General features: G+C 37.5%; 1 protein-coding gene across 6 annotated transcripts in view; it reads left to right on the top strand.

The window, feature by feature from the left end:
• The window catches only part of VPS13B (vacuolar protein sorting 13 homolog B), a 784,298-nt gene that overhangs the window by 730,419 nt on the left and 41,766 nt on the right, over nt 1-12,113 (top strand). For all 6 annotated transcript variants that reach the window (XM_046642610.1, XM_046642612.1, XM_046642609.1 and 3 more), the window contains 8 exons: nt 2,590-2,853; nt 3,534-3,617; nt 3,795-3,970; nt 4,449-4,619; nt 4,970-5,171; nt 6,298-6,486; nt 9,371-9,517; nt 11,514-11,797. In XM_046642610.1, coding sequence (XP_046498566.1) covers nt 2,590-2,853; nt 3,534-3,617; nt 3,795-3,970; nt 4,449-4,619; nt 4,970-5,171; nt 6,298-6,486; nt 9,371-9,517; nt 11,514-11,797 — 1,517 coding nt within the window. The remainder of the gene's footprint in view (nt 1-2,589; nt 2,854-3,533; nt 3,618-3,794; nt 3,971-4,448; nt 4,620-4,969; nt 5,172-6,297; nt 6,487-9,370; nt 9,518-11,513; nt 11,798-12,113) is intronic.

The raw sequence follows: 12,113 nt of genomic DNA, 5'->3' as shown, positions 1-12,113 counted from the left end.
ACCTCACTATTCAAATAATGCAAGTTGAAACAACAATGACAATTTTTGATCTATCAATGTAGCAGGTTTGTTTTGGGTAAATCATAGTTCATTCATAAATAGTTATTAATATTTATTTGTGTAAAGATGTGTTAAAAATGAGGATTACAAAGTATTCTTAATGATATAGGAAAATATTTCACTTAGGATGCTTTCAGCTTCAAGTTACAAATTGGGCTTTTTAATCTTCATAGCAAGTTAATGAGGCAGATGCTATTATTATTCCTATTTTACATTTATTATCTCCTAACAAGAAGGAAGAAGGCAGGTTTGGTGTTGGTTAGTCATGCAACTCAGTGCTATATCTGCTTCTCTGCCATCCTCTTAGATTTGCCTTCCTGGTTTCAAGACGGCTGCAAAAGGATATATATATCCTTTCATAACATCTGCCATGAGAGAAAGGAAGGAGGGCTTTTTATTCTCAAATTGTCTCCCTTATTATCAAGGAGTAAAATCTATCCCAGAGCCTTTTAACAGTCTTCCCTTTTCATATTATTAGCCAAAACAGAGTTCCATGTTCACCCCTAAACTAATCATTGGCAAAAGGGAAATGGAATTACCAAAATTAGCTTGTACCAGTTATAGTACAGCCTCTGGGAGCCAGGGGCAGTGTCCACCTTCCCAGGGTACTTTGCTGCTTTTTGAGACCTAAACCAAATCAGAGTTTTTAATAGCAAGGGAAAAGAAAGGACCAGCTATTTGGAATGGAACCAGTGGTGTCTGCCACATTTATCTTATGATGGGCAGACTTTATTCTCTTTTTTATGATTTCTAAGTTTTCTTAATTAGTAGGTATTAATTTAATGAGAGACAGACTGTCAGGGTGATATCAACACAGACTCTGGGCCAGACAGTCTGGGTATCATTGGGCAAGTTATTCAATATTTTTGTGCCTATTTTCCCCTTGTTAAGACAAGGAATCATAGTAGCACCAGTTTTATAACATTGCCGTGAGATTAAAAGAGTTAATTTGTGAAAATGCTCTGTATTAGTCAGAGTTCTCCAAAGAAACACAACCAGTGGGATGTGTGGGGGTGTGTATACCATATATATATATATATATATACACACACACACACATATGTGTACATAGAGAAGGAGAGGGAGAGATTTATTATAAATTGGCTCAAACAATTATAGAGGCTGAGAAGTCCCAAGATCTGCCATCTGCAAGTTGGAGACCCAGAAGAGCTGATGTGTAGTTCCAGTTCAAAAGCCAGTAAGCTAGAGATCCAGTAAGACCTGATGTTTCAGTCTGAGTCCAAAGGCTGGGAAAGACCAATGTCCCAGCTCAAGCAATTAGGCAGGAGTTCTCTCTTACTCAGTCTCTTTGTTCTATTCAGGTCTTCAGTTGATAGGATGAGTGCCACTCACATTAGGGAGGGCAGTCAGCTTTACTCAGTCTACCAATTCAAATGTTAATCTCATCCAGAAACACCCTCACAGACACACCCAGAATAATGTTTGACCATGTATCTGTGCATCCCGTGGCCCCTTCAAGTTGACACAGAAAATTAACCATCACATGCTTAGACCTGTAAATATATTATATATATATATATTAGTTATTTTTATTTTATCATCAGAAAAATATTACAAATAAGGAAATCCAGATGTGAACGTCCTATTTTCCCCAATCATGGTGAATATTCATATTACAGAAGGATTTGCTTTCTAAAAGTATTTATTGCTTGAGAATAAATTTTGCATTATCTTTTCAATTTCAACCAATTTAAGAGATACTTCTTAATGCCTCTATGAACTATACTCTTAGCTGGATAAAAAATTGGATAATTCCTGGGTTTAATGGGTAATTCTGTGTGTTTTATAAAGATACATGCTTCCACACTGTAAGAAAAAGCTGAATAAAATAAAATATAGTTAGATATCCAAGTTAAAATTTGTTTGTATTATCAGTTTATGTAGAGACCTCTTATTGCGTAAGTGTGCGATAAACCCTTGGAAATCAGCTTCAGGAAATAAATTGATCACTATTGTCCTCTTGGCTTTGAGAGATGAAGTCTCGTTTTCCATCCCCATCCTTTTTGACTGCTGCATTATTTGATACTGGTAGTTCACCCCTCCTGGTCAGTCTTTTCTCTTATGGCTTCAGCAACACCTTCTCCTGATTCACCTCCAGACTCCTTCACCCCTTCTTCTCTGGCTTCTCACCCTTCCTCTGCCCCTGAAGTGTTACTCAGTTGCTGGGTTTGAACCTCCACCCTCTCTTCCAGGTAAACTATCTTCTGTCTGTGCACATTTGCAAGGCTTTTATTTCTAGCCGCACCTTCACTCTCAAACACATGACCAGTAATTTCTAGGTGGGCACGGACTCTGCCTGTGTGTCTGTCCTTTGAATACTGCAAATTCAACATGACCAGAGCAAAATGCCTCCTCTCCTTCCAAGCCTCTTTTTCTTCTTGCACTCTCTAAATAAGCTAATGACTTCATTTTCTTTCCATTGAAATCAACATAGTTTACTCTGTTTGCACAATTCCCAATTTGTGAATTCTGAATTGATGAAACCTTATTTATTTTATTATCTATTAGATTATCATTTGTGGAAGACAGATCATCTGTAGTTACTTGTCTCAAAGCATAGAACTAAAAGTCGTTCAGCATTACTTTGGTCAAGATGGACAAGCTGTGGTTCGAGAACATTTTGACTGCCTCACAGCCAAACAGAAATTGCCTTCATACATACTAGAAAACAGTGAACTGACAGAGTTGTGTGTGAAGGCCAAAGGAGATGAAGATTGGTCAAGAGACGTGTGCCTGGAATCCAAAGCCCCTGAGTATAGCATTGTCATTCAGGTATGAGAAGTAGTACAGTCTAGAATAGAGCAGCTTTAAAATTAAAAATTTCTGATTATGTTCTTTATTCAGTACAGCACTTAATTTATTAAAATGTGATATATACAAAAGAGAGGAGACCTGAAATGGTATGAAAAGGCTTTGAACATTATTTCTGAAACTGTTACCTCCCTATCCCATGACAACACAATTGTATCAGTTCCAGTAGTTCTTATAGCCAAGATACTGTCCTTCCCAGAAAGAGGCAAGCTATATCTTGAAAAAGATTCTGATGCACCAGGGCTTGGGGGGGTGAGGGCAGTGGTGAAGGAAGTCATCCTCACTTGTGAATTTTTGTGATGGTCTGTTACTTTTTTATCTCTTCCTTAATCTCCACTATCATCACTTTTGTTCCCTTAATGATCAGATCCTCTCTGTCATTCTCCCACTCAGTCTTGTATCAGTTTTTCCTCATACAAATCCTTTTGTCTTTATGGAAAGAACTGCCCCCATTGACTCATTATACATTCACTTTATGCCATAATGAAGTCTGTTTTTGCTTAGTTATTCTTTTTTTAATGGCTTTTTTCTATAACTTCAAACTTTTTAATCCTCTAAACTGATACTGTATCTGTGCCTTATTTTGATTAATTAGTAAACTGTTTAGTATTTAATAGGACCCTTTTCTTTATCATGTGCAGGTGCCAACTTCAAACAGTTCCATTATTTATGTCTGGTGCACAGTTTTGACTTTAGAACCCAACTCTCAAGTGCAACAACGAATGGTGAGTGCTTTCCAATCCTAAAATATGGTATATGACCCTGACCCTTCCTGTTCTGAAATAAATTAAGGTCAGAGTGACCCAGGGAAGAGATTTATTACAAGTTTGTTTCAGCTTCAAACAGCTGGAATACTGCAACAGAGCAAATATGAAAGTTGTTCTGTCTTTTTATTTTTATAGATTGTGTTCAGCCCTCTTTTTATCATGAGGAGTCATCTTCCAGACCCCATTATCATACATTTGGAGAAAAGGAGTCTGGGATTGAGTGAAACACAAATTATTCCAGGAAAAGGGCAGGAAAAACCACTGCAAAACATAGAACCTGACCTTGTACATCACCTGACATTTCAAGCAAGGTACTGGAACAGTCCTTACATTTTCCTAAGAGAAATTCAGTAGAAAAGTAACCTTGTACTATTGAGGGGGAGGGAGAGGATAGAGTTTTTTTTGTATGACTTATCTTATGAGAATGTTATTTTTTAATTGCCCTGCCTAGTATTCGCTTCTATAGTTTTAGATAAAATTCAGCCTCTTTCATTAAGCTTAGAAATAAACAAGAGAGATCATCAGAAAATGTAATTCGCACAATTTCTTTTGTGGAAGAAGAGATGAACAGAAATCTCACCCAAGCTTGGTGGGGAGAAATGGGGAAAAAGAGGAAGAGCCAGGGCCCAGATCCAAAAACTGTGTTATCAATCCCTAAGTCACCAAAAGTGGACTCAATCTCAAAAAAGTATCGGTCTATAACACATTTGTAGTCAGATTTTTTCAATAAATTGTAGACCACTTTAGAAGTCTAATATTTATTCTTTTTTTTTTCTTTCCATTTCCTAGAGAAGAAGAAGATCCTTCACATTGTGCCGTTCCCATCTCAACATCCCTCATTAAGCAAATAGCCACTAAGATACATCCTAGGGGCACAGTTAATCAGATCCTGGATGAATTCTATGGGCCGGAAAAGTCCCTTCAACCCATATGGCCCTATAATAAAAAGGATTATGACAGGTAATGTTCTCCAGCATTATTTTTCTACAAACATTTCTCAATATTAAGAAAGAAATGACGATTCACAAAAATGTTAGCTACCATAAAAAGTGGTTAAAAAAAGAAGATATTTGTATGTTATATCAGATTCTGACCTTTTACCATCTAGTAGATGTTGGATTGCTTTACTCATAATCTAGAACATAATTGCATGAAAAGTTCTTTCCCCTGGACACACATTCAGCATTAGATGACTCTGGTGTGAAGAGGTGTCAGATAGGAGCGTGATATGTGTGGAATCCTTAAACATATTTCATGAATACTGAAGTTATCATATTTTATTGAGTCTCTTGGATGTGCTATTTGAACAGGAATGAACAGCTGAGTCAGTGGGATAGCCCAATGCGAGTGAAGCTGTCAGTCTGGAAGCCATATGTTAGAACCTTGTTGATAGAACTTCTACCCTGGGCCCTGCTTATCAATCTGTCCAAGTGGGACCTCTGGCTATTTGAAGGAGAGAAGATTGTTCTGCAGGTTCCTGCTGGCAAAATTATTATCCCTCCTAATTTTCAGGTATTATAATTTTTTTAACTAATATGAATTCTTTTCTTTCAACAACGAGCTTTTATGCTGAGGTTGCATTTATGTTCTTGACAGAATGAATCAGTTGTGGAAAACTGTCCTCTTAGATGCATATGTAAGGGGTATGGAATGTTCTTTGATATTCAAAGACATTTCAGATGTCTTTTTTTCCTTTTGCCCATCAGCAGTATTCACGTTTGAGTTATTGTTAAATTCAGTAACTTGTACTAGTTAGATTCTCATTTCCATTGTATAGAGGATATTTGACGTGCATTAGGACCGGTCTACTCAGGATATAGTAAGGTTGTAGAGCCATCCATATTTTGTGCTTACCCATCTCCTAGATATTTTTGTGGTTCTTATAGAAATTCTCTGAGATCTGCAAGATGGGTAAGAATTGAGGATTTCTGAGCAACCATTTTTGTCAGGGCCTTCTTTCCTTTATATGTGAACTTGGATGGATGTCCATAATCATGATGTCTACCCAGTTGTTAATAATAACGACATGGAATCATTACTGACTCAAGGGGGAAACCTAATTGCAAAGCAAAATTTCACAGGAAGATTTTATATTCCATCATAAGAGAATTTTCTTGATAAGCCTGGCTCATTTTAAGAAGACACATAAATCTATAAGAAAATAGAGTACAAGGAACTCCTACACAAAATGTTTTCCTGATATAGAATAATTTGAGAGTCTTTTTTTGAGCTCCAGTTCATAAACATCTTTATTCAATTGTATTTTTCCTTTTTTTAAAAAAATAATCAGATGATGTTACCTTATGGAACTGGAATGTTGACCTACATGGACCTAATGTTGCATATTATTCTTTTGTCAAATGAAATGAAACTTAGTTTTTAAATCTTTGGTATTTACAGAGTAGTCACAGTTGGGGTTTGTTTTTGTTCCCCCTTCCATAAATATGAGTTCTATTGTGAATCAAAGGAAACTTTTGGGTCTAAAATAAAATATATATTGCCATTACAAAAAATAATAATAATAGATTTGGTTGCCTAAGTAGACCTATTATAGAATATTTTAAAAATTTCCTGTGAATTGAGGTAAAAATATCAAAGTTAAGAAAAATATTTCATAATTGAAACATTATTTTTCCAGGAAGCTTTTCAAATTGGAATATACTGGGCAAATACCAACACTGTGCACAAGTCAGTAGCAATTAAACTGGTCCATAACCTGACATCTCCAAAGTGGAAAGATGGAGGTAATGGTGAAGTTGTGTCATTGGACGAAGAAGGGTTTGTTGATGCCGAAATAAGACTTGGTGCGTTCCCAGGACATCAGAAGGTAGGCTCAAAGTCTCTGTGGCTCGGAAGAAATAGCATGCCATCTCCTCAACCTATATAAAATGAATCTACCCTTTTCTTTTTTAATCCCTTTTTGGTATTACTTGTTCTAGACAATTTATAACAGTGAAACACATGATTTCTGAGACCTCTCTGTTTTACAGGGGGTTTTTTTCCCTTTAACAGTGACAAAAGCTGTGTCACATAATTTATCCAATAACGGCTCTATTTCAAAACACTCAGCAGTCACTTGATATATCATAGGTGAGGGGAAAAATGAACTTATTCCAAAATATCCACAAATTATACTTGGCCTCCTTTTTTAAGAGCAGGAAGTAGAGTTGCTAACATTCTGAACACTGGGTAAAAAGACAAAGACTCCTGCAGCAAAGTTTATGTTCCTGGAAAGGGCATCCTGAGCAAAATGATGTGGATCAATTCTGATTTTCCCATAGAACCAGTGTTATAAAGAGGGAGTTGTATGTTTGAACAGGGGACTGGTACCCATGTTTTTAAAGATAGGAATACAAAAAACATAATCAGTTATTTAACTAATATGAATGGTGTGTGCTTTTCAGCATAAATCTTTTCTGAAGTCTATGAAAACCAATTAAGCTGAATAATATAGTAACAAATCACATTAAACTGTATGTATGAAAGTACAATATCATAGTGTACCATGTAGAGGTCTCATGCTGTGCTTAGTAATATCTTCATTATTTTAACTGTCCCAAATCAGAAAAAGAAGGGATATGACATCAGAGTAGTATAATTCAGAATGGCCTTTCTCTGGGGAGAAGTTAGATTTTGACAGGCATCTTTGAAGAACCTCTTGAGAAAAGTTAGGGTCATTTGGTGACTTTTTAAAAATAAATTTCTCTGATACAAAGAAGTTGGTTTTTCTTTAGTATTCAAGGCTGGTATCCATTTCCTCAAAGTTGTCTGGGCAACACATGTTTATGCTCTGCTGGCCAAAATACTGTAACATGGGTATAAATGGCAAAGAGCTGTAAGCTCTTTGTGAATCACCCAAAGTTGAATAGTTGTAAGTTGAGAACTACCATCAAAACCTGGAAAGAATGTTATGATGTACAAACAGCCAATACCTCCAACACCTCACAAAGTGGCCACAGCAAGTGCTGAATAAATGTTTGTGAATGAATGAATGAACTGTTGGAAAATGTATATATTATTATATATTTATATCTCATTATTCTTTAGTAGTGAGTCTTAGACTTTTTAGTCTCAGAGTCCCTTTATACTCTTAAAAATTATTGAGGACCTCCGAAAACCTTTTTTTTTTTTAATGTGGGTTGTATCTATTGGTATTTATCAAATTAGAAATTAAAACAAAAAACTTTTAAAATACAAGAATAGATAAACATACATTCCATTAGCTGTGAGAACGATGACATCATATATCATTTAACCTCTGGAAAACTCCACTGTACACTCATGAGAGAATTAGAGTGAAAAAGACAAATAGCATCTTATTATTATTATAAAAATAGTTTTTGACCTTTGGACCCCATGAAAGGATCTCAAAGACCCCTCACCCAAGAGTCCCCAGACCACACTTTGAGAACTGCTGACCTGACATTACCACTTACTAGATGGGTATCTTTAGGGGAGTAATATCTTCTCTAAGCATCAGTTCCTCCTGTAACGTGGTAAGGTAATGAGATAATACATATTAGTGATAAAGAGCAGCACCATAGAACCAGACTGCGTGATTTCCAACCCCAACTATACTTTGCTTTATCTTTATGACCTTGGGCAAGTTACTTAACCTTTTTGTGCCTCATTTTCACCTTCTGTAAAATGAGGGTCATTGTAGCTACCCCATTTGGGTGTTGTGAGGATTCTGTGAGTTAATATGCATGAGACACTTAACACATGTGGAGCATGAGAAAGCAATATATGAGGGTCCATCATTATTGTTTTCTTCATCGTCATCATCATTGTTGAAGTTCTCAGAACTCGCCTCAGTCTATATTAGACATTCAGTGAGATAGCTGCCATGATGAGCATGAGAAAGAGGAGGAGGAATGCTTAACAGAATTCTTTATGTTGAAAAAAAAAGATTGGCATCTGTTTACATTATAAGTGCTTTATAGATAAGTATTTTGTGAGAGAATTGGTTAAATAACTTGAAAACAAGTCTCTGTTACTCTAGAGTAACAGTGAAAGTAACTTCTTTGTAAAGTACCCTGTTGTAGAGTAAATAGTGGCCCCGTTTAGGGGTTAGGACATTTTTGAGACTGAAAGGGGACTTTGAGTACTCTGAAACAAGAAGTAAAATTGGTACTGTCCTGAGCAAACTAATAGATAAAATGACCTTTTAAAAATAATCAAGAGGTTTTTTTTTTTCTATGGGCTGGCCAGGTGGCGCAGCAGTTCAGTTCACACATTCCCTTTTGGCAGCCTGGGGTTTGCTGGTTTGGATCCCGGATGCAGACCTACACAGTGCTTATCAAGCCATGCTGTGGCATGCATCCCACTTATAAAATAGAGGAAGATGGGCACGGATGTTAGCTCAGGGTCAGTCTTCCTCAGCAAAAAGAGGAGGATTGGCAGTGGATACTAGCTCAGGGCTAATCTCCCTCAAAAACAAAATATATATATATATGTGTGTGTGTGTGTGTGTGTGTGTGTGTGTAATAAAAATAATAAATACATTAAAAAATAAAGAAAAATAAAGAGGTTTTTTTTTTTAAACATTGGCACCTGAGCTAACAACTGTTGCCAATCTTCTTTTTTTTTTTTTGGCTTTTTCTCCCCAAATCCCCCCAGTGCATAGTTGTATATTTTTAGTTGTGTAATCAAGAGGTTTTTATATGCCTTATAATATTTTAAAAATTACTCTGTCATCAATTGTCTTGCAGTTGTGTCAGTTCTGCATTTCCTCCATGGTACAGCAAGGTATACAAATTATTCAGATTGAAGACAAGACTACAATAGTCAATAATACGCCATATCAAATATTTTATAAACCACAGTTATCTGTCTCCAAACCCCATTCTGGAAAGGAGGTAAGCAATTCATAACATGACTGATTTTTCTTAAGTTTTGATACGTTAACAATAAATAGCATAAGCTTTTTCTAACCTAGAACAAATAAAAAGCTAACACTGAATATAGGTAAAGAGAAATTCATTTATTTTTGGTTTAATTAAAACCATGGATGTCATCATCAGCACTTCCAAGGTAACTAATGAGCAGAAATTCTACAAAGCAGCAGATCCTGACACACTGCTGGGTTAGTGCTGCCTGCACTCCATCTGCTCAGAGGCTGCAGCATGCTCACTAAACCAAAGGGAAGTGGTCCTGAGGACTGGCTCTTGAGTCTCAAGTCTCGTGGAAAAGAACATCTGCCTCACGGGCAGAGGTGCCTGAAGGAGCCAGGTGGACAGAAAGCTCAGCCCCAACTGAGCCACAGATCTGGGAGCATTGAGCTCTGTGTCCACAAGGAGAGTAATATGAAAATGTACCAGCTGATTTATATTAACATCTCAATGGCAGAATACACGGAAAATGAATCCAAGAAGGATTTTTGGTTCAGTTCTTTATACAATTAAAGTGAACCGTTAAATTTTGAGAGAGTAAGGAGATATTTTAAAAGGACTTCAAAACAGAATATGCTAAGTGATGCTATTGTTTTATGCTATTGAAACTCTCATATAGGAAAGTATTATCTTTCTTTCACTTTGTCTGTGTTTATTGTTATCCCTTACTCTCACCCCCCCCAAAATTACATTAGAACAATAAAATAGGATAAAAATCTCATTCTTCTGAACTTAGAGTGCATTGTAGTATTTACAAAAATGTCAGAACAGTAGAATTTCATCTTGGTTCATTGAAGTATTAATAAAATAAATAGGTGACCAGCAGTACGCAGTTGGGAAGCGCAGGTCAACAGTGTTTGCCTCGTGGTGAGGACCTAACAGAGAATCAGCATGTGTCCTGATAGTCCTGCTTCTCCCCACCGGAGGGCTTCCTGGGACACTGGGTCAGGGCTTTCCACACTGACATTTCCTCATCTGAAAATGGGTATAATTTTGTATTCTTGCAGGTTTTTGGTGAAGATTAAATGAGAAAATATGAGTTAAAAGGCTAGGCTTTCAGGAAATGATAGTCGCCAGCAGCCACCACAACACCAGCATCACAATGAACTCCTCATTTCCTCGGCTTCCTGGAGAGAAGGGGAAGGCCCATGTTCTTCCCTGCAGCCGAGGAGTGTCCACTTTTTCAGCCCTGACCTGCTTCAGGCAGGTGGGGGAATTTTTTAAAGACATGAGAATCCCTAGCCTCTTAGGAAGACTGTGTGAGGCAGTGGGAAACACACTAAACAGGAGGCAGGAGGCCTGGCTTCTGCCTGGGCTTTGCCACTCACTGGCTTTCTGATTTTGGACAAGTCATCAGCTCTCTGCAAATCAGCTTCCTTAGCTGTGAAAGAGGAGGTTCAAGTAAACTGTCTCTAAAGGTCCTTTTTAAGTCTCAAATTCTGACACTCCCTAAGGTGTTAGAAACCAGGTGGAATTCCAGCTGAAAGTTGGGATCAGAGTTTCCTCCTCCCTCAGGATGGGCCTTCAACAAATTTAGTCTTCTGAGTTCCATATCCCAATCAGATCTCTTCTTCCCAAGGTTCCCCAGGGTGCTACAACCTTTCAGTTCAGCCATACCTGCCCAAGAGGACTCCCTCTCCAACACATGGCATTTCTACCCCTTCAGCATCTAGGGTTTTGTGATACCTGAGGGATATTGAGAACTTTGCATCACCTTTTAAACCACCTCAGCACTATCATGTTTCATTATGCCTAAAAAAGCAGATCCTGCTCTCACTGCTTATAATTGTCTCATTAGGGCTTTCTCATGGGAACAGGATTTCTAATATTCTCATGTCCCCCACCTGGCCACCTCCTGAGAATACATAGTTATGGCTTGATAGAAGTTGTACTTTAAAAAGCTTGACTTCTCTGTATTACTGCAGTGAATGTTCTCTCTCTATATTGTCTTTTCTTTTTTCAGTGTTTTCACGTTCCAGACAGTGCTACTTTCAGCATTTGCCCCGGTGGTGAGCAGCCTGCTGTGAAATCCAGCTCCCTTCCTTGCTGGGACTTAATGCCTGACATCAGTCAGTCACCACTGGATGCATCTCTGCTTCAGAAACAGATCCTGCTGGCGTTTTCTCCTACTGCAGGTGCCGACAGCTCGCAGTGCTGGAGCCTGCCAGCTATAGTTAGACAAGAGTTTCCCAGACAGAGTGTGGCAGTGCCCTTCAGGAATTGTAGGGGAAATGGATTCTGTACCAGGTACATTTTTAATGGCTTAGGACATTGTATACAATTGGGCAAATGTTATGATCACATATGGGTTGCCCCAGTGTACTACTGATGAGATTTTCTCTTGTGCAGCATATATTGGGGGAAAAAGATGATGTTTGTACCGTAGAATAGCAGCGATATATAGTAATAAAAAGGTTACCTTTCTTTTACGATTTCTTAGCCGTTGTCAGATGATAAGAAGTAAGGGTTAAAATATGAGAGAGTTAAGTTGGAAAACCTTTTTCCCCCCGTATTTTACTTTTACTTCAAAATGGAGTTTTTCTCAAAAAGTCATTAGGAGAGA

Source organism: Equus quagga, chromosome 16 (genome assembly GCF_021613505.1).
Source record: "Equus quagga isolate Etosha38 chromosome 16, UCLA_HA_Equagga_1.0, whole genome shotgun sequence".
Classification (NCBI taxonomy): domain Eukaryota; kingdom Metazoa; phylum Chordata; class Mammalia; order Perissodactyla; family Equidae; genus Equus; species Equus quagga.
Note: the sequence above shows the minus strand (reverse complement) of the source record. Positions and strands in the feature narration are given on the sequence as shown.